The sequence below is a fragment of the Anopheles ziemanni genome, chromosome 3 (genome assembly GCF_943734765.1).
Source record: "Anopheles ziemanni chromosome 3, idAnoZiCoDA_A2_x.2, whole genome shotgun sequence".
NCBI classification, from domain to species: Eukaryota; Metazoa; Arthropoda; class Insecta; order Diptera; family Culicidae; genus Anopheles; species Anopheles ziemanni.
This window is the reverse complement of record NC_080706.1, coordinates 62,837,294-62,865,270: the sequence shown is the minus strand read 5'-3', so window position 1 is coordinate 62,865,270 and position 27,977 is coordinate 62,837,294. Positions and strand designations below refer to the sequence as shown.

At 41.3% G+C, this 27,977-nt stretch overlaps 1 protein-coding gene across 1 annotated transcript; it reads right to left on the bottom strand.

The window, feature by feature from the left end:
- Positions 1–6,545: 6,545 nt before the first annotated feature.
- Positions 6,546–7,487, bottom strand: LOC131285210 (uncharacterized). Its single transcript, XM_058314070.1, has one exon. It carries the CDS (start codon positions 7,485–7,487, stop codon positions 6,546–6,548), a length of 942 nt encoding a protein of 313 aa, XP_058170053.1.
- Between the last annotated feature and the right edge of the window lie 20,490 nt (positions 7,488–27,977).

Below are 27,977 nucleotides of genomic sequence, written 5' to 3'. Positions count from 1 at the left end.
GCCTACCCAGGTAACCACGAGCTGTCATCTTTGGAACATTCAATGTTTATACCATGTGCGAGAGCGAGTGCGCACGACTCAAGGAGGCAATCCCATTGTGCCTCCCTTTCCACTGCATCACAAACATCTGTAAACAAAATCAGAAGCAACGTTGCAAGCTTCCAGCACTTCGGAAATTTTAATTTTGTTAAAAGTGGTGTCCATAGCTAGTGAAAATGGCAAACAAAAACAACTTTCTAGGGCAGCTTCAGCGTTCTGCTAGTATGTACTAAGTGAATGCGAAAAAATTTGATCAGGAAAGCCAACATTCTTGTGGAACGGACCGTAAGTGTTTGTGCTTGTGCTGCTCCAAATGTGAATGCGAAATTTAAATATATGATTATTTATTTTAGAAGCTCCTAGTACCAGTGTGGGTCAGCTAGAGATTGATGACGATTCTTTGATCGTCTTCGACCTAGTTGGTTCAGAAGAAGAAACCCGTTCCGGAGACGATCAGGGTCAAGACGAAGTCTCTAGAATCGATGGTGTACCGGATACCGGAAAGGTTTTTGGCAGTTGTTCAAAATCTGTTTCATTCGATTATGAACATGATGTTAAATATTTTACGATAGAATCAGCTGCCGAAGGACGCTGGTACTCGTTTGAAAACTAATAGGACCGTCGCGAACATTTTTGCAGTGAACGGTGGTCGATAGTGGTACAAAGGCATCCTGTGAAGTTTGTCCAAACGATTCAGGTAAGATGATTGAAATACTAGTCGAATGCGTTAATACACGTATCGTGATGTTGAATTATTATTTATCTCTAACTATGTGACTTTACCTGCTTCGATATCTCTAAATTTACCTCTAGATGGGTTGCCACTACACAGACGCGGCCCGGACACGTATTGGTCGATTCTTATGAACATCCATGAGCTACCATAAGTGACTCGGTGGCAATCTTCAGCGGCTCGACGAAGCCGCTAAGGGTCGAAGAGAGCAATGAGGTAAAAGTTCGAGCAATTATAGCTGCTGCTCCGGCACAAGCATTTATTAAAGGTAATACTTTCTTTCTCTCTAATTGTTGTATGTGTTACTCATCTTTGTTACGTCCGTTTTCAGCTGTGACAAACTTCAATGGGAAACATGGAAGCTGTTAGTGCACTATTGGCCTAAATTTTTGCCTCACTGAGTGGAACCAATATACAAGTAGATGCCAGGGAAATAAGAGTAAGCTTGCGGCCATCCAAGTAGATGAGGAGGGTCAACATGTATTTGTACGTTTATCTCATGAAGTTAAAGCAATGGTCAATCTATCGAAAGAATAATATAGACATGTAACATATATGTGCATCCAACATACACATTAAAAACAAAATATTGATTTTTCGTTCCATAACGACATATATTCATTTTAATTTTAATTCAACACTGAAATAATTTTACAGATAAAAGAAATATCGATTATTTGTGTACATAAACACTAGAGAAACAAATAAACAAAATGGAAATCACAAAACCTATCTTTAAAAAACCAATATCAAATCATGAAACTTTTTCAACAGGTGATGACTGATCACAGTCATTCCATGGAATAACGAAAAGCACCATTCGGTTCGAAAAGTAGCCAAATCAATGAAACACATAACGAAAACGATGATCCACCAAGTGATACGCCGACATAAATCTCCATGGAAATACCCATAGTAAGCATCCAAATGTTGGTCCTCAAGACGCACCTGGAAAACCTTGATAAAAAAGAAAGACTTAATCGTTTTTTGGCAGCACATAGTGAATCAAAGCAAAAGCCGTGCATCAGCATACAGATACATACAGATACATTGCGGCTTCTTTTACAGCCGACTGGTGCTTTTCGTTGTGCCAAGAAATAAGCCATCACCTGTTGAAAATGTTTGTTGATAGATATTGGCATTCAAGCTACCAATCGTCGAAGCGGAGCGTGGCTCATGTGATTTGGTGAGCCGACAACAACATACCTCTTCTTGTCCGAAGCAGTTCGAGCCTCAAAAGCAGCAAACACCAACACAAGTGAGTATAACAACAATACTATAGATATAAAAAGATTGGAAACAAACGATCCATATTCCCCTCTAATAGGTTGGACAATAATAGTTGCACTTAAATGACAAACGAGACCGGTGGAAATACAGCGGCTGATCCCAAAGAGTGGGAGATGCAAGATCGTCAAGTGAAACTACCAACTAATTTAAAATCACCGTTTTGTTTTATTTCTATCGCTATACTTTTTCACCGGGTTCAACCGTCGGTAAAAATGGCTGCCTCCATGAGTTGTCAAAACTCAAACGGCTGGGTTACAGTTCCTAATGTAGCGGTTTATTGGAAGGTGGAAAAACGTTCTAAAGATCAGACAGAATGTTCCAAAGATGCTTGTCAATTGTTAGTTGGGTACTAGATGAGTATTGATTGACTCTGGAAACCGATGGAAGCGAAATTAGTTGAAATATTCGGATTTCATGCAATGTTTGCGGGCAGTGTATGCTTTACTGTGCTATTTTCTTCATGTTTTTTTGTCAATCGTATTAATTGTGAATTCCATCTTTCGTTTCAGCTCGACTGTCGACATTGGATGAGCTCGTATTATTGAACAAAAAACTAATCAATTTATTAAACAACCCAACTGGCGGATTTTATCTTGTTAACATATTGTTACCATGTTGTTAGTTAATTTTTTTGATGGATAACAAGACTAAGTGTTGCACCGAAAAAGGGGATGGGGTGCAACATTCAATCGGTTATTTTGTGGTGGTGTTAGTGTCAAACAGGGGTTTATGAAGGTGTGCGTGTTATTTCACCATATTGGCATGCACACATTTGTATAATGCGTTTCGGATATCAAATGAGAAAACAGTGTTGTGTTCTGCGCAATCCGTCGACGCGGAAATTTCTATTCTTTAATAAATTTGGACTCTTCTTCTACACTCTCATCCCCCGGAACACTAAGGGCGGCTTCGTCCTCCGGTGTTATTTCTGTTGAACGAAACAAACAAAGGAAATAAATTAACGAATCGCTGTTTTAACGGTCATGATGTTGCTCTATCACACTGTTTACTTACCGATTCCAAGATCCTTCCAAACGATCAAACTTCTAATCCGTTTTACGGACCAGATCGTCCATGAGCTGACGCCGTCGCGGACTTGTTGATGGATGCGCTTTTTCTCCTATAAGATTCCCATTGGGCACCATGAACTTTGGAAAAACACTTTACACTTTTCAACACGACTGTTCTGGCGCTAGATGTTTTGCGATTGACAGTCGGTGCGTGATGGCATTCATACAAACGCCCTTTTTTATTCTGTACATGATTAACCGACATGAAGTGCACCAACACACACACGGGTTACTGTGCAGTATTGGAATGCTACACGATCGGTTCCGCTATTGCAATGTGTCAGACTGAAAGGGAAGATGTGAAAGGGCAGATGTGACTTCCCCCCTAGCACATCGGTTCATCATTAGAACGAGTGGGAAGATAAAATGTGCAAGAGAAAGCTGACAGTACTGGACTTAAGGGGGTTGCAATGTGGGGAAACGGGCAATGTTGCATGTCACCGTCAGCTGGGAAAGCTACAGAATAAAACCAAAGCTACAGAAAGAACACAGAAACAGAGTGCCCGGTTTGTACTCTTTTCTTGAGGACCGGGATAACTTTGGAGGAGCATTTGAACACTCACGAAAAGGAGCAACTCGTAAGACTGGTGGCAGCAACGGCAAATCGTCGACCGCCGCAACCAGCGTCCCTGCAGGCAGCGGTAACTCAAAATTCTATGTCACGTCTACGTCTCTCCCGTCTCCACCCGTTTCCACCCCTCATTGGCCCACACTTTTCAAACGATGTGCAACATCGTCAACGGTCAATTGATAAAATCAGCAGGCCATCCTACTCCCACCTTCAACCCCGAATTTTCGTACTCGCTCTTTTGGGACCTAGGCAATTTTTCAAACCGTTTTCATTTTTGCAAAACTTAAATAAATAACGTCGATTTGATTAATGATCAATAAATTTGTTAAATTCCAAACTTATGTGTAAAACAATACATATTAAAAAAGTTAAAAAGCATGTCTATAATGCACTTGAAATAGTTTCAGCACATTTTACAACGGAAATAAACATAGAAAAGAGATTATACGTTCGATTCCATCATTTTCAATATGATTTACGTCCATGTATTTGAAACTAACGATGAAAATCAAAACCACACTTCGATCAGATTTTCAGTCACTCCGTGCTCAGCCAAACCGCCTAAATTATTGTGGGATTTGGTTGTCCTGTGGACAAAGTTTATTACATGTGGATACATTATTTATCACCGATTTTTCATGCAATCGTTGAATAGGCGAAACCTCAACCACGTACAAAAAAAACATTATCAAATTTTAAAAAAAATTAGGACAGATAAACTTTGGTCTCACGCGATTTTTGTTCAACGATCACACTTATTTTTGGCCACCATAGTCTCAAACCCACGCTCACAGTCAAGCTGTCAGGGGAGCGTTCAGTGATGGCAGCCGCCGGGACCGGCTTGGAGTGCGTCGAGCGCAGTGAAAGTAAAGTGCGTAAATTAGTGGTGTTTTCGGTATTATTTAGTGATCTTTATCGATAAGAGTGAAGAAATTGTGCGTGGGCTTGCTTTGCGGTTCATATTTGACCCAAAATTGGAAGTTGTAGTGGTGTTTACATCGCTACTCTTCCGCATGGAGAGGTAGTGCTGCTGGTGGCGTCCGATCCGATCTCGAGGAATTCATCGGTGGAAAACGAAAAAAGATGAGTATTTTATCATGATAAAGCATTAGTTATTTTGATTATCGATGCTATGTGTTTTATATCTCTTTTTATTTGCAGAAGCTGTTTCGTGTGGAGTTTGTTTTGGCTGCCGCTTGACCGATGTTGGTCCGACGGCGTACCTCGGAAGCGCGTTAAATTTGGCCGGATCACATATCCAGTGCTATATTGTATGTGTAGTGATATTAAGTGAATTTTAATATTAAGAATAGTGTAAATTAGTGTCGAAAATTAATGAAAAAGAAAATAAATATATGTTGTTAAAAATGAATGGCGCTGGCGGACTTATCAATGCATGATGACCATCACTATAAAGGGTACTCGGGGGCCGCCATTACTGACCCATCCCAACTGGCGGATTTTATCTTGTTAACATATTGTTATCATGCTGTTAGTTAATTTTTTTGATGGATAACAAACCGCGGGTCCGAAGACCGCGGGTCCGAAAGGAGCCTCGATTGGATGCGCGCAATGTGGCAACCGTACCGGAACCGGTTGTAAGCCCGGTATGCGGATGCTGCATATTTAAAAACACGCAGACGGAAGACACACCGCTGCGCCCGGTAAGACCGAAGCGCTCGTTTGAGGTCTGCCCTCAATGCGCGCAAGTGAGTGTCAGACCACAGCGGGCGAGGGGGGGGGGGGGGGGGGGTTTACGGATAGGGTAGCAGGAAGACAGGAAGGACAATATCGTGGACGTGAAGTTGGCGGTGGCTGCATCGAGAGATGTGTCCTGCTCCAGGAAACTCCAGTCGTGGCTCCGGATAAGCTCATTGAAGCGGGCGCGGTTCAGTTTCCTGAAGTCCAACTCGCGAGGGCGTCCAGGTGGCGGGCGAGGGACGGGTACCGGCGGGCTCATCATCAGGGGGAGTTCCAGAGCAGGATGGTGTGAAACCTCGGGTAACAGCGGCACAGGTGCAGGGATGATGGTACCACAAAACGAAGCAGCAGCAGGGTTACCGAGGACGAGGTCAAGCTGGCGGCCACGGGAGTTGGCGACCCCCGAAAGTTGCACCAGTCCATTAAGGTGCACGCCGTCGATGAATACAGAGTCACGAGGCCCGAAAGCAGCCGGCACACAAAGTGACGAAGAAGCGGAATCAGCTGACCAGCGAAGCCACGGCATGTTTAAGTCCCCAAACACCAGGAGACAACCGTTAGGAGCCAGGCGCTCCAGGGCCACCCCAATACATTCGTGGAATGACTCATACGTGTCAGAAGGTGCGTTTGGGGGCACGTATACAACGCCCAGAAGTATGGACACTGCACTAAGCTGGATACGCACCCACACAGCCTCCAGCGATGGGAACGGGAACAGAACCGCAATAACGGGAAACGATGCAGCACACGCAATTAAAACACCGCCGCCACGAGTACGCTCGCTATTGTGTGGGTTGCGATCGCACCTGAATACTACATAAGAGTCGTCGAACATCATTGTGGAGGGAATTGAGTCCTCCAGCCACGTCTCAGTCAGGATGATGATGTCGTAGTCAGATTCCTTAATAGCCAAGCGTAAGTCATCTAGTTTCGTCCGGACTCCACGCACATTCTGGTAATAAACCCGTACGGGGACGGAAGGGCGGGCGACTTGACGAGGCCAAGTGTGACGGTGTCCGTCCGTAACGGTGGCAGCAGTGAATGTGTTAGTGGCAGCGGGCAGGTACGGAGCAGGAGCCAAAGGAAGCGCAGTCGTGATGGGTCGTAGTTGACGTGGGACACCGGACGAAGGCTGCACAAGCTACGCGACAACATTAGCCGTGAAGTTTAGTTCGTTCCGTGGAGATGGAGGCTGGACAACGGCATCAAGTGAATTGATCGGTCGATCTTGCGGAGGCAATGGGTGCTGGCTCGGGCGCCAAACCGGCTGAGGAGCGACCGAGGGCCGATCGATAAATTCCCGGAAAGCTATTCCCCGCGGCCACGTGGCTGGTAACAGTGCGGTCCCACTCAGTTCTGCGGGAACTCCAACACGGTACGACACGAAGGTAAGTGGACGTGAGGCTTCACGATCATGTCGTACCAAACGTCGCACAATCACGTCATCCGTGCCAACCTGAGTCGTGACCAAGGACCGGACATCCTCACCCGTCACGTCCGGAGCAAAACGGCTTAGATATATCCAGGTGCGTCCCACCTGCGGGACGGTACGGATATTGGGCGGTGGAATGGCGGTGCCGAGAGCCATCGATGGTGGGGCCGGTGTGGCAACGGGCGGCGACCGGTCGATCAAGCGGCGTTTTGGAGCGCTATCGGTGAGAACAGGTGTGTGGCCGTGTAGTGGTGCGGAAAGTGCATTGCGCGTTGGTGTGTTAAGGGAGCGAGAATTCGCTAGCCTCATCAGTGCCTGCTTGGCGGTGGCCTCCACCAGCATCTCAGCATTTTTGGTGAACTCAGCTCGAATGTTGTTCAGTAGTGAGAGAAATGAGCCGTTCAGCTTAGTGAGAAGTTCATCCTTCTGCTTGCTCAGCAGCACGCCTAGCTCACCCACCAGTCCTTTCTTGTTGCTGCTACGGAACTCGGTGCATTCGGAACAAAACCAGCCAAGCTGGGGGTTTTTCCCCAGTTCCTTAGTTGCCTCACGGGACAGCCCGGCACAGGTAAGATGGAAAACACCATCGCAGTAACCACTGCACACAACTTGCTCGTCCGCAGTGGGATGGAGGCACGACGCGCACGACATCTTTGACGGGGATGGGAACGATGGCGCCAAACGCAGTAACACCGGTAAACAAACGAGCGAAAGCACAGCAAAACAGGAGCCAAAACGCCCTTCGACGATCGAAAAAGCTTGGCAGTACGGTAAGAAAACACTGGTACAAAAACGATACAGCGGTGGTGAGAAGATCACGTCGAAATTAATGATTAAAGCAGGAGCGATGCGCGAATACAACCACCGGTGCCAAGTGACAGGACCAAAACTGTTTGTTTCAATATTCAAATATGAGATTTTACTTGATTTGAAACACTTTTATTTGACGGGTAGTATTTGACGAAATGTATCAACACAACCTCTTCAGGTGGAATCGACTTCGAAACTAAAATTGATCTTCAATTTTTCACTTATATTTATACTACCCGTTCTTGAACTGGAAGCAACGAATTCGTTTTTACATAGAACGCTGCTTCATATTCGGATGAATTCTAATGCTCCGGAAACGGAGCGAAAGCGCTTTGAACGGAATTCAAACAGCTTTTTCCATGAAGGTTTTGAAGCGTACATCGTTTGCTACCGAGTATTCAAATTCTGTCAGTTGGACAATTCCGGCCGCATACGGCCCGCGGGCCGTCGTTTGGAGACCCCTGGCTTAAACCAATTAATTCTTCCCTGAAACTGTTGACCTGTTACGATGAAAATGATGCGTTTTTCCAACACTCTGCTCTATGTAGATGCTCAACAATAATGTACAGTGAATTTTTCATCATGCGCAAGTTGCACTGGTTTCCGTTCTGCCGGGGAATCGTAGAAACGACGGCCTACCTAACGGGCTCTGTCGGTTCGAGCGGACTGATGCCGGCATACGGGAAAGAACGCTGCTGGTCCCACGTGCCCAACGTAATGCTTAATATGATAACTGGAAAATCGATTGCTTTCCTTGGTTTGACTTTATATAAATTTTGAAATAATTTAGATCGCAAACAACCTTCGTTTTGCAGATGCCAAAATATGATAAACGGTACAGGAGGACAAAATGAAGAAGAAAGAGAAACACTTGAATCGTTCCATATTTAATATATAAGAGGAAAACATGCAACATCAGACACATAACAATGCTGCCTCCCACCCTTATTTAGGTCGTACTTCCCTGCAGGCCAAGCCATTTTCCATAGATTGGAATCCGGTACCATTTTTCATAGAACGATCTGGCTATCAAAAATTATAGCCATGGCCTCCAAGGAAACATCACTGTTTACCAAAATAAAAAAAGGTAAAACGATAAATAAATCAAAAATAAATAGAAATTAAAAACAGACTTTTTATATTGAAAAACAACTTTAAAAACGAAATGCATGTTTATTGCTGTCATGTTATTAATTAATTAATATTTAATTCGGACACCCCGACTTGTCGAGACCTCTGTGTACGGTAGGGAGAATTTTGAGAATTTTTGTTTTTATTAGATAGTAGCAACTAAAGAAAATAGAAAATAGAAAATAGAAAAATAAAAAGAACACTCCCTGAAGAAAAGGAGTTAATAATGCATGTGCTTAAAAGATAAACATATTTGCTTGTTTTGAATTAATTTTTTAAAACAAAAATGTTCAAATAATTTTCCCTCATTTTTTTTATTCACGTTATTCTGCGACACACACGTGCTCGAGTCCTAAGATACAGCGCGCGAAAAACTCAGTACAATTTATCGAATCAAGTCCCAAACAAATCAAATTTGATTCGAGTCCCAAACAAATCAAATAAGATTCGAGTCCCAAACAAATCAAAATAGATTCGAGTCCTAAACAAATCAAATCAGATTCGAATCCCAAACAAATCAAAACAGATTCGAATCCCAAACAAATCAAATCTGATTCGAATCCCAAACCAATCAAATCTGTTTCGAGTCCCAATCGAATCAAATCTTTGGAATCCGTCAAATGGGATTCGAATCTTAAGAATCCGTCAAATGGGATTCGAATCTTTAGAATCTTCCGAGTCCCGATTCTGCCAACACTACTAGATACCGTACAAATGTGGGAGTAGAGGAGCGCGAACGGTACACCGGTACAGTACCAAACCACATGACAGTGATGTCAAACTCGTTTCACCTTGCGGGCCGCATTTCCTCCCAAAATAGGTTCGCGGGCCGCATTTTCTCTCAATATAGGCTCGCGGGCCAAACCCTATAATTGATTGGAGTGATGAAAATATGTTCTTATCAATGTGGTTTTATTTGTGGTCAAGAATGTTTTACATTTTCACATTTTTTCATATTATATTACTTCTTATAAAATTTACAAATTTTGAGTAAAAGAGAGGGTTTGTTGCTCAATCGTTTTTCAAATTTTAACGAATTCAACTCAAGTTTATTGAAATATATGTTGCAGTTCAACACTGTTGTGTAGTTTGTTAATGATTTTAGAGAAGTTACATATAATTTAGAGATATTTAGAGAGAGAGAATTTAGATTTTAGAGAAGTTAGTATAATTACAATAGCTAACTTATTGCTCCGCATTTGTTATTTTGTTTGGAATGGTCTTGTAGTTCAACACGTTTGTTTTCTGTTAACACTATTTATCCACTTGTCTAGAAAAATCTGTGTAAAATCTTTGCTGCAAAGTTGCATATCACTTTCTTATTGAAATTGTTTAAATTGACATTCGTTCAGTTCTCTTGCAATTGGCAGTTCGTGAAAAAATTTACATTAAATATTTTGCTATTTGCTATAAGCCAATACTCAAGGATCCAAACATTCGATGTAATGTTTCAAAGGGGTCGCGGGCCACACCCAATGTTCTTGCGGGCCGCATGTGGGCCGCGGGCCGCATGTTTGACATCCCTGCCATATGATCAAAGTCGTGGAGGAAGAGCGCTTGTAAGACGAGGGGTCAGGGAGTTGGTGCATGGGGGAGGAGAGAGATACACGACAAGAAGGGAGGGAGCGAATTGGTAGAGAGCAAAGCAAAGAGAAACGCGCCTATGTGCGGCGCGATAGAGTTAACATGCTGCCTCAGGAGAGAAAGAAATGAGAGATCAGAGTAAAGGCGCAAACGGCGACAGAACAGTAGGGACACAACCATCACCAAAGCAGAAGCCCATGCGATAGATTCAGGAAGTCAAGCTGGCTACGGAAAGAAAGAAAGGATGAGACAGAAAAGAGGCGCGAACGGTGACCGAGCCACGGGTGCACGACCACCAACGCAGAAGTCAAAGCGATGCAATCGCGGGGCGTGGCTTGCCTAAGCTTACGCTCCGAGTTTTTTCCGAAGCTTTGCCAATTCCTACAAGGCTTGAAGGAAAACCCAAAATGGGGCCAGCTAAAAGGCCACTCTTTCACTATGGTGAGAAAGCTTTCACGAGTGAGGTTTTGTTTTGGTGGGGGGGGGGGGGGGGGGGGGGGAAGGGGGGGGGGGGGGGGGGGGGGGTCAAAGGGAGATATCCTGTGCGCCAAGATCTGGCTCTGGTCGAACAGGGAGACGGTCAGCTTACTTCGTATCTTATCGATGGTCCCGCAATACGTATTTTAAACCCCCTTACCGTTCTGCAATTGCCGATACAATTGAAACCATAACGGGACGACATGGAACCATCAAAAATGCGGTAGGGGAACCAGAGACTGCCGACGGGCCAGGTACCTGGCCTAAAAAACTTAGTATATTTTATAATAACGCCAATAGAAATAAACAATAAAACCATTAATTTATTAAAGAAAGACAAAGAAAGTGCGAAGGCAGTGATGACACACGGAAAGCTCCAGCCGCTCGAAAAACCGTTCGTTCGGTGTGAAAAGCTTCACGTGTGGCTCCTCGGTGATAGCGAGCGATATTGTATGAAGAAACAGTTTGTCCTGCAGGTAAACACGACTAAAATAAGCGTGGCAGTGAACGTGTTAATTTGCCACCAGGGTCTATCCATAGGGTAGAATAAGCAGCCTGGAGTGGCGCCTAGCATATGGGGGTCCGGGCGAAAAACCTAAGACCGTAACAAAAAACCATTCATGTAACACTAGAAACGCCGATGGGACTTGTTTGTCCCATCGCACTCGAAAAAACTGTGTATTTCCGCTTGGCGTTGTGACACCCTATTGAAATTTTCTGACTTTTATTTATTTTTAACGATCTTTCGAATGTGCCCAGTAAAAATGTGTATCCCATATGGTACATTTAAAAAATCATTTCCAACCTAGAACCGCCATATGGGACATTTTTGTCCAAAAGGCAAAATACGTTGTGATGGATGGTATCCCTGCTGTCAACGAGTGACGGAGTGCTTTTGCAAGTCTGGCAGCACTGCAATATTCGCAGGTCCAAACAACTAGCCTACACGTTTCGACTAGCTTGGTCGCTGTGTATGCTCTCCCAACACCCGCGCAACCAGTCTGTCTAGTGCACTTAGGACATTTCAAGTGTTTGCAAGGTGCAATATTTATTTGTGCGCTTTCAGTAGTATCTAAATATGGCACGCCAGCTTGATTTACCCAAAGAGATTGTTGCTGCTCTGATCGACATTTCCAGTGATCAATCAGATGGGGATCCTCTGTCTGATATCTCTGACGGCGATTTATTTGATCCATTGGCATGCTCATCTAGTGAATCATCCGACAACGAGCTTGAAGATTGTGTTCCAGAACAAGTACAGCACTCAGTTGAAGGCAAGTATTATACAAAAGCAATTTGGCTGTCAAACCACTTTTATTAACTTTTTCACACACGTGCTATTCACAAAAATTATCTTATTTTATGTTTATTTCAGATAAGTAATCTACAAGCCAAGGCTCCTAAAGAAAGCGTATATCTGTCACAGACAACGGCACTGGGCCTTCAAAAGAAACTCGTCGGACTCATACATAGTTGAAATACAGTCAAAAGTAGCTGCTAAAACGAACCGCAAACTGGAAGGTTCTTTAAATAAACTTGTTGGCACACAGTGGAAAGTAAATAGTTGAAATTAACAATGCTAATGGAGGTAGAATTGCTGAACTAAACGTTATAAGAGGCGTACGCGGTCCGTCTCCTTATGCTAAACGATACGTAGTCGGCGGTGTAGCCTCGAGTTAATGGCGTCTTATAATTGATAATGGTATTCTATATCGAATTCGAAAGTGCACTGAAATTGAAGCTAGAAGAGTATTGCAAACTAAAAACTGGACTTAGTCTCTTTCTGAGTTGGCTGTATTTCTAGTGATTTTGTACATTCGCGGAGCTACTGAGTCCAAAGGCATGGAGATTGATCTTATGTGGTCCGAAAAATACAGTCTTCCATTCTGCGAAATAGGTTTTGCGAGATTATGAAATTCATGAAATCGACTAGATCGGAACGATTGCAAACCAACAAATTTGCCCTGATATCAGATGTGTTTTCAAGATTTGTATCAAACTGTCAAAGTTATTACGTCCCGGGTCCTCATATTTCTGTCGATGAGCAATTGTTTCCATCCAAGACAAGCTGCCCATTTACCCAGTTTATGGTATCGAAGCCCGATAAGTGCGGGCAAAAGTATTGGATGGCTGTTGACGTAGATTCTAAATCTTTATCCTTTTCCTAATCTCGGAAAAAAATATGAACGTCCTGCGGAGGAGAGACTCGGAGATTTTGTATTAAAAAAGTAAGTAGATCCGTACCTAAACAGAAAAAGAAACGTAACTTGAGATAATTTTTTCATCTCCTTAGAATTAGCGAAGTTTATGAAATCTAAAAAAACTAGCTTAGTTGGCACAGTCAACAAGGCTAGAAGGGAAGTGCCGATCTGCGTAAAGAAAGCAAAAGAGAAACTTTACATCACCAAAGCGTTCATAAGCGACGACACAACTCTTACAGTATATCAAGGTAAAACTAAATATAATTTCGTTTTACTGAGCTCAATGCATCGTGATGTAAGAACTGGAAACGATGAAAAATCAAAACCTGAAACTGTATGCAATGAGTCGCGCACCGCGGCTTGCTTGTACTGTTGTTGTTTTATAAACAGTACGGATCATATCATAGAAACAAAAATGTTAATACGAAATAATAATTGACGAAGTTATGAACGGGCTAAGATCCATGGTTTTAAATGCATTTGCAGCTTTGCCGTACGTTCTCACAAAGACAAAGTTGGTATAGAAAAGGAAAGGAGGAATACGGAGGATTAAAAATTAAAAACAATCATTAAAGCCCATATCACATTTTTATCGCTCTACCAACACTATCTGACGAAACCGAAAAATAAAATCTATATAAGTTTTAACACTAGGTAATTAAACGAAACTTCCCTGAACACGACACTGACGACCTCTACCTAAAACTATTTAAGCATATATGAAAAATTGATGTAAAAATTACCCATGTCGACAAAAATACATGTTTATCCGCTACTTTAAGTTACAACTCATCTCATGTTCAGGTAATATGTTATTTTACCATAGATACTTGCCTGTGTAAGATATAAAAAGAACTCATTTTTTAATGAGTGTCATTACGAAAGCAATATTCAACGAAAGTTGTACTATACCCTGCGATTTATCAGATAGTCAAAAGCCAGCGACGGTAAAAGTACTGGTTTGAAAATGGCAGATGACAATATCGATTTGTTCAACAACGTGTAACGGGTAGCCATGCAAAACGTGTAAGGCAGATAGAAAGTGAATTACGCAAGATAGAACTTCTTTCGTCCCTTGTGATAGTGAAGAAGAAGTGGTGCATGTTTCTGCCTACGAGCTCGACGACCTGCTTTCGCATGTGGGTTGTGCTGAACGATGTGGAGCTGGAAACATCCGTAATGTCCTACCTATCATGGGTAAAAAGGTGTCTGAGTTTGAGTTGCCAAGGGATCCAAGAACCCTGCAAATACCAACAGAAAGCTACAGGAATTAGCAAAGTGTCAGGTGGCAAATTGTGGTACAACGGACTTTGCCACTGTTAAATATCAAACCGATGTATGTTTTTGTGTTCCATGGAAATAAAAAACCACAAGGTGTAGAAGAGGTCCTACGTCCTTTCGTCGAAGAGGCAAATGTGGTTATCAACGAAGGAATACATTTAACGGTCTTATTGCTCGAGTAACAATTCACTTATCGTGATCCTTTTCGGTCACAACTCGTTGAATGGAAGCCAAAAATGTATTTGCGGAGAGTACAACCAAATGTACGGTACAACTGTTAATCCAGTAGAGAAAGCATCTGCTAAGACTCATGAGGTATTCTCCGAAAATGGCGATCCCGAGCATCGAAAGACGTAAAACGATCGATCCCAACCTCTAGATTTGAATGGGTTCGATATTCTCAAAGATATGATCGTAGCTGACCGGCTGTATCTTATCGATCACGGAGTCACTCGACGATTGCTGCCATGATAAAATATGTGCCATGTATAAAAGAACAGAAAATACACAACCGGCTTTTTTAGTTATAATATTGTTTTGTATTTCATAACTTATTTCTTTTTCGTTTGATTCCACTTTCCATGAATTTTTCATAATCCTTTCCTTGTATACGGGATATGAATATAGCATCAAGTTTGGTCTAAAGGACTTTCTTCTTATATATTATTTCTTGATGAATGTTATTATTGTTGTATCTTCATTGCCTCCGGTAATGTTTGCAAAACGCAACCCTACCTGGGTTAAAATTTACTCGAGCCGCCGCCTGCTTCAACCGGCTACGCAAAACCTTCTCGACAAAAACTTTGGAAGCCGCATCTTCTTTTCCAGCTACCCGGCATAACAGATTAAATATATTTGTGTAGGAGTGAAAGGAATCTTAGGATGATGACGCCCAACTCTAGTCCAGCTGCACTCCGCGAAAAGTGGGCGACTGAAAAGGGTATCTATACTTCTTACGATGCGAGTTTTTGCATCGCAACTCAAGATACCCTGTTTCAAATGCGCAACCGTTTCATCGGCAAATGAAGCATCCCTGCGAAGGCGTACCTCGAAATCATCAAGCTGCTCTTTTGACTCAAGTTTAACAAAACTCGAGAGACGAGTCACGGAGCGGTCGAGCGTTAGAATTGTCACGGATTGCTCCAATGCAACTTGCAAGTCGACTACTCTTCGCTTCAAGTCGCGGATTTCTCTTTCACAAAGACACTGCGCAGCTGGACTGATCAAAAGAATATCGGAACGAGACGGAGGAGGAGGAGAACTAGGAGGAAGATGAGAGGAAGTTAGTTGCTCCATTGGGATGGTGGATATGTGAGGGCGCCTGATTGGAGGCAGACCAAAACCAAAAGGATCTTCCGTATCTGTTAATTTCACGTCTAACCAAGTAAGTCCCGCGAAGGAAGACCTCCTTGCTTGGTTATCGGTGTGCAACGGGAAGTTATGTTTCTGCCGGCAAATTGTCAAAGTCCCTGGATCTCTATTACTTTTCAGCTAGTTGCCTCTGCGTGTGGTGGAGGCCTATTCTGTGAAAAGGAAGACTGGGTGCTTCGAGCTTTCGGATATGGCAGTGAGTGAGAACAGATAAAAACCAACGAGGTTACTCTAGTCGGAGTTTGAGTTAACACTAAATTTATTTCTAAATTGTAGCTCCTTTTATACCAGAATTTCTTCCAGGTATGGAGTGATGTTTACATAGATTGTGATAGTATGTGTGGGACGGATATTCCCACGCGTTGAATGTGCATTGTTCTTATTGGAATAGGAAAAAGACTCATTATCCTAGTCCTCTTGGTATGACAATTGTCGCTTAACTATTTTCCTTCGTTCGCTTCATGCGTGGAACCGCAATCGTGCCACGCATGCCTAAACGTCTCGTTTCCGGTGCATCGGTGCACCTGATGCCGAAAGGTTTACATTTTGTCCTGAAAGGTTCTGATTTCGGTTTGTTTGATGAGCCGCAATCTACATGCGACTCGAGCACAACGTTGGTGCAGCAACAGTATCAGCTACGAGCCTGACGAAGGTGCTACTCCCTTGCGCAACCGGCGTTCAGGGTATCCTTGCTCGTTGCGAAACCGGCGTTACGGGTATCGCAGGACGGGTAGCAGCTTCGAGCCTTGCTCCAATCGCAACCGGCGTTGAGAATGTCGCGGGACGGGCAGCTTCGAGCCTTGCTCCTTGTGGAACCAGCGTTGATGGCTCAGACCATGCAACAAAATAATGTAGCGGCGGTGTTTCGGTTGAGATTAACGGTGGCAAAGGTGATTGTGCGCTTGGACGCAAAAGCGACGGTGCGTTAAAATGCGCAACTGACGATGCTCTATAACACAACAGTTGCGGCGCGCTTATATGCAATTGTGATGGTGTATTTAAATGCAATGGCGACGGGGCGCTTAAGCGCAAAGGTGGCGGTGCAATACACTGAGAAGGCGATGAAGTGGCCAGGGTGAGTAGAAGTGGTGGCAATCGGTTTGGTTGATGCATGCTACCGAAAAATAAAACTGGCTTTTACTTCTTGTACCTGCGGCAGAACCCATGGTGCAACCGCACCAACTTTTGAAGTTCCACAAAAATTCCCTCAGACCCTTCCTTCTGCTCGTAAATTCAACCCAAATGTATAAAGACGTCCCCTGGCAAAAATTGTCTCAAATCATTCAAAACAACATACCACTCTCGTTTTACCATTCAGTCGGTCACACCACTGCACTATGGAGCAAAAAGAGCAAATTGCCGGGATAAAATTCGGAATCAAATGTTTTGCAATTTTTTCATTGTAATATCGTGTAATACTATTATATTACATGAAATTATGATGTTTCAGGACATTCCCGCCAGGTGGCGCTACAAAATCCACAAATTTTAGGAATTTTCTATGGGTGCATTATTTTTTCAATTTTCTTTTTTATATTAACTTAAAGATTTTTTTAAGTTTGATACAAAACAAACTAAATTTACTACAAACTTTCGTTCAAAATATTGTCATCTGGAATATAATTGATATTCAAAGCATCTAACGCGGACATAACGTCTCCTAACGAAGAGCTACTATCTGAATATTCTGAACTTGTACCATTATCTTCTTGGTTTTGAATTGGCAAGGGACTATTACTATTTGAGGAGCTGTAATCTACGAAAAAGGGTTTTACTACGTCTGGGTATGGGATTTATTTTTAATTTTTAAACAATTTAGCCAGAGATATTGTTGAAATGTATGGATCGGATGATTGTAATGCTCTCATAAAAATGTCTTTAATATTGAATTCTCATTACATTTGACGGACGTGTTCTCTTCTATCCCTTCTTTATATTTTATTTCTACCTTCTGCTGCTTCCTCTCCTAAGGATCCCAATGGTGCTGGGACATTTACATGGCCAAGAACTTTGTGGACAGTAGAAGGCATTTTGTACCAATTGTAATGATGTATGTAAAACATGTATGTGTCTTTGCAACATATACTAATTGTTTTTGGATTTTAAGGCTGTGAACAGTTAATGGCTATTAAAATATTTCGGAACCTTTCTATAAGTTCTGTTTCTATTTGCAAAATATCGCTCAATTTTTCTATGTTTGAAAAAGCCCGACGACAAACATTTCCCGTCGTACTATTTCCACCCATTTGCCTTGGTTCATCTACTTTAAATTTTTTTCTCCAATACATTTTTTTTCGATCATTATACTTGCTTTTATATTTTTTAGTAACCTTCCATTTTTTAAATCCAATTCTGTACGAAATGTGGAGCAAGCATTCGAAAAATCCATCCAACAGTGCAGTGGAGATATTCCATAATATAAATTCTCAGGATTCTATTCTAAGTGCTCTACACTGTTCATTTCTATTGGTTTTGCACCACATATACAACATGTTTGCATAGACGGTTAAATATGCCAATATTTTTCCATCAATTAAACTCATGTAATATGAATAGTTTACTGCCACATAACTTGTTTCATTTAGCTTAAATGTATAAGGAACTAACCTGGTTATTTGGCTTTTGATTTCGTCTACTGTTTGTATAACTTTATCTTTTGACTCTTTTGCAATCTCGATAACAATTGGCCTGCAAAACCTTACACTTTGTGGCATCAAGTTAATCCAGATGATACCTGAATCGTCACTAATGAACGAAAGACGGATAGGCGTTAACGCCGATACTAGTAAATCACTGTCTGATGCAGTATTTTCTCCGGAACCATGAAACGGTTGATTGTATATGCTGTGTCCACTAGATCCGTCAATGCCCCACGAGCGCAATAATACGACGCTTAGTGAATCACACAAAGAAGATGAAAGGTGCCGCAAGATTTCTGGTTTTTGCATTTTAATTATTCTACACGCAGTGTGATTCACCAACTCTTGAAGATTAACTTCAACTTTTACAGGTAAGGGTACAAACAGAACAAAATGTTAGTGTAGGGTACATTATTCCGAGGAATTCTGGGTATAAACAGATGAGTTTGTGAGCTGAAGAACAAGAAAAAGCGACCTAATACATTCAAAGCAAACCAAACCAAATTTCATTCTTTGCCATTGACTTGGCTTGTCTTTTCCTTTTCACGTGATGTTCAACCACTACGCTGCTTCACATTTTTACGATACGATCATCTACCTATATTTGATTGAATGAGAATTTCATATATTTCTTACCACACATGATGCTGCATATGGCATGATGGAGACGCCTAGTAGGTGATAAACTATAAGCTTCACATATAAAGTACAGAATGACGTACAGATGCGCGCGTATGCGCAAAAAAACCTATCATTTATTGTTACAAAACATTCTAGACTATAAGTGGGTATGCATCATATTACAATCTTTCACAATCCTTAGCGATGGCGTAAGGTTAAAGACAGAAAATTGAAAAAAATTCATGGAGTTTTGCGAAACAATGCTGAATATTTTGTGACTTTCAATTTCAATTTACTTAAACTGTCAACAATTTTAAAGCATGATAATATAGCTTTCCAAAACTCTACTTGAAATTTGATTCCGACCATTATTATAGGAGTTATAGACCTTCAAAGTTGATGGATTTTTTTCAATTTTTCACGCAATATTTTCACAAATCTTGACTTTGACGGGCTGTTTCTCAAAACCTGCAAGAACAGGGGCTCTAGTTTTTGGGTCATTTCTTAGTTTCATCTTGTAGTTTAACAAAACATATGTCATTTTTCTGAAATCCAAAAATGAATTTTTGATTTTTATCCCGGCTTCGCTCCATCGTGCACTGTGATGTGAAGGCAACACACTATAAAAATTAAAATCATCCGCTCGGAGTCTTCTAGTGTTGTTGGATTAATAGTGTTGCAATACGATGGTGGTTATAATGTAATAAGTTCTCTTTATGATGAAAATAGCAAAACGATAAAACCATTGTATTTCCTTCTCTCCTGCCACACAGCTGCCAACGTTAGCAATTTGCAACATATCTACATTGATATTTTTTGTTTTTATAATGATGGCTTTAAGCAGGTGGTGCCAATCTTAAAGAGAAAAGATTTCGTCAAGCTAATGTTCTTGATGTCATTTGATTAGGTTTGGATATTCCAAAATCTTATTGTTCAATTGCATTTGTTTATTAAAAACAAAAATAATAAGGCAGAAGCTCGCGACCAGGTGCAACCTGCTCCGCGAAAGAGAGGCCCAAAAATCAAGCTCGGGCAGAAAAAAACACAACAGCAACTCCACACACCTGGAATAGAGCACCAACCGCTAAATGGCAAAATGTACCATGTCCACTAAGTTAAGATATATCTCTATACAATACGGCCAGACCGTCCTTTCTAAAAAGTAAATAAATAAATAAATAGCATTTGTTTATTCAGCGTAGGTAACGCTGTTGCAAAACATAATATTGTCTTTGTTGTGGTGATATGATCATACGATGAGCAGTCAACGAAGAGCCATAAACCCGGGCTCTCCGACAATGAGTGCCATCGTCGGATGATGCCGTGATCGGGTTGAGAAGGATCCTGCTCGAGGATCGTGCTCGAGCACGGGTACGAAGAGGGACCGAAGCGTTGGTCCGGGGCTCTGGCTCTCCAACCACCGGTGCGAGCGGACGTATCGAGCGGAGATATTTTAATAGTCATTAAGTCTTTATTGTCTAAACGTCCTTGAATAAAGTTTAAGTTTTTAAAGTGTAAAACATAACAGTCTTGCTGTAGCAACTGCACTGGTGAATAGAAAAAAGATCACTGCCGGACAAATTATCGTTACTTTGTAAGTTTCCTATGAACACAAATGCTTGGGGTTCGATATTACACGGCCTTATTGTAATATTAGAGTTCGTCTCGAGATGCGATTGTACTATGAAAATCGATCGAGTGGATTATCGAAAATATGAAGTCTTTGCGCATCAACGTGTTGTCCAATCGTTTAGTCAGTGTTGGTGACACTCTTGCAAAACATACAGCAATATCGAATGTAGCACCTACGCGAGAGCTGTGATCGAGGTCGGAAAAAAGTACCGTTATTTTGTACCTTTCCTTTAAGCACAAGAAATGCACATAGTTTGATTGCGCTTTGATTCCACCCTTCACAGAAGGTGCTTTGAGCTTGGAACTACTTGAGCCTGGACCAACGGAAAAGTTGTGATTTGTTTGTTTGCTGATTGAAAACGAGAAAGTGCGTGGTTGGATTAAAAATTCAACGCAGTCGTCGAGATGCAGCAACTTTACCTTCATGGTAGCACATAAATATGAAAAATGGCTTGTTTGCCTTTGTTGTACTCTGTTTTCGTTACAAAAATTATGTTTTACAACACGGCGTATGCGTTTGTTATTTTCATTGATGTTGAACTGTGGCCGATTTTTTCAAACAACGTGTCAAACGCATGGTATTTGCTCGCAAGTACCATCTTTGTCCAAGAAGACATCTTTCTACTAGTTGTTGTTTGGTAGGAAACATATGGCAATGTTGAATGGCATTCAAAATCATTAATCTTTGATCGTTCAAAACTCCATCAGTTGTAAAGCGATTTAGGAGTTATGACCTGACTAGAAAAGATCCTTTTCAGGTTAACATTATGTCTTCGGATTGTGTTTCGCTACGATAAACCGCAACAGAAATATTTTGGAATTTATATCATGCATTTTTGAAACTTCGAGTAGATTTCTTTCCGACTGCTCGTTGCATAGAATGATAAAACGGAACATAAACAAAACAAATGTATGAAAAAAACGTGCGGCAGACGCGCGAACACACCGAACATACACTGGGCCCAAAGTTAATCCGGACGCTCAAAAAATGAGCATGCGTCCGACTTTGTGGTCGATTTTAGAGTACTTAGAATTGATAACAATGATTTTTTTCATTGCATCTTCTTGGTGCACCTTCCTGCGAAGTACGTGCAAAAAGAACGATGAAAAAAATCGTACCCAAGCGGCGTAATAAACAATAGAGTGGAAAAAGTCAGAATTTTGACGGCCAATCGCAAAGTCGGACAGTTATATTTCATCGTATTTTTGTTAGCTAAGTGGTGTTTAAGTTCTTCTTCTTCTTTCTATGCAGGGGTCTGGGTTTTTGTGATGTGTTGGTCATTTGCTCCTTGGCCACGTCTGCGAATGTCTTGGTCTGTGCACACGACTGACCCACATGCACTTTCCTTCCGCAGTACCGGCACTCCGGTTCCTGCCCAAGGTATTTTATCTTAATTTTGCTGTCCTTATTTACGATTAGCGTCTGGGGAATTTGCTTTTTAACTACCATTTGCGCACTGTACTCTCCTGTCTTGGTTGGGAACAAATACTGTTTTCCCCACATTATCGCCTTCATTTCTTTCACCTCTCCATAGGCGCTCAAGAGCTTTTTTATCTCTTCCTCCGAGACCTCATCCGGGGCGTCACTTATTTTCACTTCCACCGCCCCATCAGCTAGGGACACCGGGACCACATACGTTTCCCCTGCTATCGTTAAGGTTGCGCCTTGTCCCGCCTTTACCGCCCTGTTCGCTATTTCCAGGTTGGTGACCTTCACGTAGATCACGGGTTCGAGTCGGCAGCACTGTAGCATGACTACCTCCTCTTGCCCTAATCCCAGTTGATTGGCCACCATCTCATGGATCATGTGGAAAGGGGGTTTCGGGACGTTGGCCAGATTTATTTTAATAGTGTTCACTCTGATGCTCATTTTCGTTTCTGCTTTTTTCGGAGCTTGTACGTTAGTTAGTTGGTGATTAGTGTGATGGCGGGTTAGTGTGATGGTATATGGAGGTTTTGGTTAGTGAATTCTGTTACGGTGTGAGTTTTGGGTAATTTTGTTTACTATTGTTGCTATTGTTTCGGTATGTGGTTTGTGTGTGTGTTTTTGTGGTTGTTTTGGATTGTTTTGGTTATGTTTGCACGTGGTTTGTTTTTTGGCGTCTGTTCACTTTGAGTGTACTTTGACAACTCGGTGTTTAAGTTAGTTTCGACACTTGATATTTGTTATTATCGATGCAGACGACTCTTGGGCATCGTTAGAAGCACTCGGATGATTCGATTTATTATATTATTGAAGTTTTTATTGAAATATGCGTCACACCACTTTGTTTGAATGAAACGTCATCATTTACCCATCATAACGATGGAAAAAGATTTCAAAACATGTGAAATTAGACTTACATTAGCAAACTAACAGATTCAGACATCATTAAAAAGTATACCAATTCAAAAAGTATCCTAAAATCAACAAAGAACTGCAAAAAGAAAATTAAGCAATTTTGGCCAAAAAAACGAACAACAATGGAGACTTAACGTCGAACTCAATCATCAATATGAGCAACGTTGTTCCAACTATAAAACACAGTAGTTGAGAGTATGTGTTATGGTGTTCGGAGGCCATTAATCAAACTGGAAACATTGAACTAATTATAAATCATCTATAGGACATGGTCTACTTCGCCCATTTTATTCTTTGGACAAGCCAACCCTTGGTAAAAGTTTAGATGTTCTACAATGTTCTCTCTGAGTAAAATAACGATCCTAAGAATAGGCCATATATTGTCCAAGAGTGACCACTTTATGAGATCATACAAGTGTTGACGCTACTCGAAACGTGTCCGGAATCGATCTCTGTACAACATTTGTCGAAAGATGCCTAGATTTACCATCAACGGAAGATTATCCTGATCTTAGTAGACATCTTTAGAACTATTATGGAATCGGGTCAAATTTCCAGCATCTTTCGAAAAGAAAACTGGTAGAAATTATTTCTTGGCACTTATCATCAATACTCATCATGTACGGATACTTTTTTGTCATCGATTTTGAGCCTTTTTTGGGGTTTCGTTAGAACAAAGTGACCTACAAGCAACTTTTTTGAAATGTTAAGACCTCATTGGATAGAATAGAAGTTTATCTACGATATGTCGTTCAAACGGTTGTCCTAGGTCACGTAGTCGCTGAGATAACTATGCTTAAAGTTGAAATTGATGACTGTACGAATAATTTCTTGTCAGACTGTATCTTAGAGTAAATATTAATTCAAAGAATCTAAAATAAATAAATAAAAAAAATCAACAATATAATGTGATAGGTAACTTTCATTTCTTTTCGCACGATTTGCTTATTTTATGAAATCAAACCTCCACATTCTAAACCAATCAGACCTATTGAAAGCTAATCATTTTGATAGTTTTCTGCGATAAATGTCATGTTTTTCTTTTTTTTTAAGGAAATGCAAATGTGGATCACTGTTCAGAGATGTTTTATAAATTTTAACAGCGATGACGAAAAGTCAAACGGACATTATTAGATGAGAAAGAAGGTTCATGAAAACATATTGTGGCAAGGTTTTAGGTGAAAATTAACTATGGTTAAGCAATATCAAATACATCTGTACTAACTTTGATCAAAGTTTGTATACCGAGAATAAATAAAATCGGTAGTTACTGTTGCGATCGGGGGTTTCCTGACGACACCAGAAGAAGACTTGAATTTGCAATTCGTGAAAGGAAAGCTTGTAGATGAATGAGGAAAAGAGTCGAGCGTGATAGCCATGGAAATGGAGAGCATTCTTATAAGGTTGTAAGAACGAAGCAACCTGTGCAGAAAAAAAGGCTCTGCCATTATTGTAATAAAGAAGGGCATATTCGGCGCTACTGTACAAAACTAGAACAGGATCGATTACTGAAAAAGACGTCTGAAAAGAAGAATTGCTCTGCGTCATGAATCTTCGATTCAGGAGCAACTTCTCATATGACTAGCAACGCATCGCTACTAGATGATATACGTGCGAACACCACAAATGTAAGCTTGGCTGGTGGAAGGGAAACATCTGCAGCAGGGTTTGGATCTGCTAAGTTTCGTGCTATTAATGGAAATGAAAAGGACATCCTTGTGATGCTGAAATATGTGTATCATGGAAGTCAGGAAGTCTGCTGTCTGTATGCAGTTCTCATCACACAACTTGCTCAGTAACCTTTTACAAAAATGGCTGCGTTGTGAAGAAAGACGGCAAAGTGTTGATGAAAGGACAACGCAATGGAAATCTTTATCAGCTCAATACCGAAGTACAGCGTACAATGTTGGCAACGGCCGGACATAATGCGAACTGCATTCACATGTGGCATCGTCGCCTGGGTCACAGAGACCATAGTGCTGTAAAAATCATCATGCAGAAGAAATTAGGACTTGGTATGTCTAATCCAAGTCGGGTGTTCTGTTGATTCGGTATGCGGTGTTTGCTTTGAAGGAAAAATGACAAAAACATCATTCCCGAAATCGTCAAAATCGAAGTCTAACGCGGTAGGTGACTTGATCCATACAGACGTATGTGGACCATTGATAGTCGGTACTATGTGCTATATTTGTTAGCGCAAAAATCAGAAGCTACCGAAAAGAAAGAAGCTTACGTTCAAATGATGAAGAACCAGTTTAACAGATCGCCGAAAGTTATTCGAGCAGATGGTGGTGGAGAATACTCTTGTGCTCGTCTTAAGAGTTTTTTGAGCAAGAATGGAAATCTTCTACAACAGACAGCTCCATATAGCCCACAACAAAATGGAATTGCCGAAAGGAAGAATCGTTCGTTAACCGAAATGATCCGATGGCTTTTGTCTGAGGCGAGGCAATATCTACGGCGAGTTTACTGCAGAATATTCTTCCAACATCAGCGATCCGTGTTACACCATACGAAATTTGGTGGGGCAAGAAGCCTGTGTATTCTTTTCTCCGTGTATTTGGATCAGTAGCCTATATCCATGTTCCGAACGAAAAACGTCGGAAATTTGATTCTAAGGCAAAGAAGCTTATCTTTGTTGGCTTCAAAGAAAATAGAAAAGCATATAGGTTTTTGGATCCAGCTACAAATGAAGTGACAATCAGTAGAAATGCACGAATTCTTGAACTGATTGCTGGAACTGAATTGGCTAACGAACCAAGTTAAAACGTAGCTGCACCAAAAGATGAAATGCATGAAAAAATGCAGTGATCCAATCACAATGGATGGCTTGCGGGAAGGCGAAGAGCAACATTCGGATTTCTCCGGACAATACGACTCAGCTTCAGAAGGCGAAAAGATCAGTAGTTCTCCGTTTGTGAAAAACGTTCGTCGTTCGGAAAGATCAACAAAGGGTATGCCGCCTAAACGGTTCCTAGAAGAGATCAAGCATGTACAAGCTGTTTTGGATGAACTGAAAATTTTTAAGGAAGCTTTGTTTAGTACGTCGAAATTTGAATGGAATCATGCTATGCTGGAAGAGCTGAAATCCCACGCTGAAAATGGCACTTGGGAACTAATGATGTTGCCTGCGGGGAAAAAAGCAATCGGGAGCAAATGGGTATTTAAAAAGAAACGAGACGTTAATGGCTATGTGGTGCACGACGATAAAGCACGACTGATCGACTTCAGGATACGTACATATTCAAGTTCGCAGGAGGAGCAGTGTCTTGGGCAAGTAGGCTACAACATTGCGTGACACTATCCTCTATGGAATCAGAATACGTGGCCCTTGGAGAAGCCAGTCAGGAAGCTCTATGGTTACGAAAACTTCTGGAGGATCTTGGAGAACCAGTAGTCTTGTATCAAGTTCGTTGAATCTGAGCGAACTTCGCGACGTTCGAAGCGTGTGGATACTAAGGAACGGTACGTCAAGGAGATCTAGTTTGCTAGGATTGACCTAAAGGAATTGTTGAAGTGGTTGTAATTGAGGAGGAGTGTTGAGTTTGCGATTACAATTTCAACAATCGAGTAGGCTATAGGTGGTGATGAAGGTGAAGCAAGATTTTATTCTTCGTCTGTCTGTTAGCCTCATCGGATGTAATCTATATTCTGTTCAGTACGTGTAATAAAAGCAGAGTAGCGCAGTGGAAGAGAATCAAATAACCAACATTTCCATCACGGGGCCCTGTCAAGCTCGGGGCCCCTCGCGACCGCTCAGTCCGCTCATAGGTAGATCATGATTCAGTCGTTTAGGAGGAGTCAACCACTAACACAGAGACACAAGAATGTTATAGATATAGATTACTGTAAACGTAGTTGGCTAACTGACAAAACAAGAAAATCGTGTCAAAAATGCCCGTGTTATTGCGATTATCCATTCTGATGTAGCTGAAATATACCTTCCCAGCCGCAATGTGGCGAATTGCTGGTGAACAAAGTAGTTAATGTTGAATTTTTCTTAAATGACTTCTATTTTGATTGTTAAAACGATATATTACAGTCAACTCCTGCGAACAGCAATGGAAGATCGACTGTGACGAATGGATGTGAGATCGGAAAACAACTTTACCGCAATTACTTACCTAGCAAAATATCACATGTGATGTAACACCGATTTCTTTCAGGGAATAATAAACGGAATCAAAATAAATCATACAATATCATTTTTTAAATATTTTATTGTACAAAACGCAAGATACAAACGCCTAAACTAGCTATCTAATCTCTAATCTAAATTGATCAAGCAGTTCAACCATGCTTTCACTTGGATTACATTTTTATTCAGGACACCCTCGAAATGACATTTCATGAATTGCATTTTAAGCACATTTTACAGAATTATGTTTATAACATTCAAATGAAGCATATTTTTACACAAACTCATTCTTCGAAATGGCTAGTTTAGAAAGGCACATATAAGTTAAATTATCAATAATTTTTCTGCGATGAAAAATTAACCATGATTTTTTTCCTAACAACAGTGTCGCAAAATAACGTAGAAGAGGACTTTGCATATCTATTGGAACAGTTTTTGAAGCTGTTCAAACTTCAAAGAACAAATTGTACCACGGGCTATAAAGCATCGAATCAGACTTTTCGTCCAATGTGAAGCGAATGGCAAGTGATGGCCTTGCAGAACTTTACCTTCTAAGCAAGTTCTAAGTAGAATGCAATATTGAATGCAACACAGATGAAACGCAAGATATAACGCAAAAACGCAACGTAAGCACAATCGAAGCCAAACAGGCACGCATGCAGATTGCAACCTGATATTATTTACCGCTAACGCCTGATATTGTTGTAATATACTCATCTCGCGGCACATTTTGAGATAATTCCCACGATTTCGGGTGCATGTGCAATAAACTTAATATGTTAAGTCCAAGGGCAAAAGAACGTTTAGAAACACATCAGATATAATGTATGGATTCCCACACTTTCAGGTAAAATGATGGACCCCAAGTTAGGCAATCGAACATGTTCAATCATGATAGGCACGTCAGGGATCATT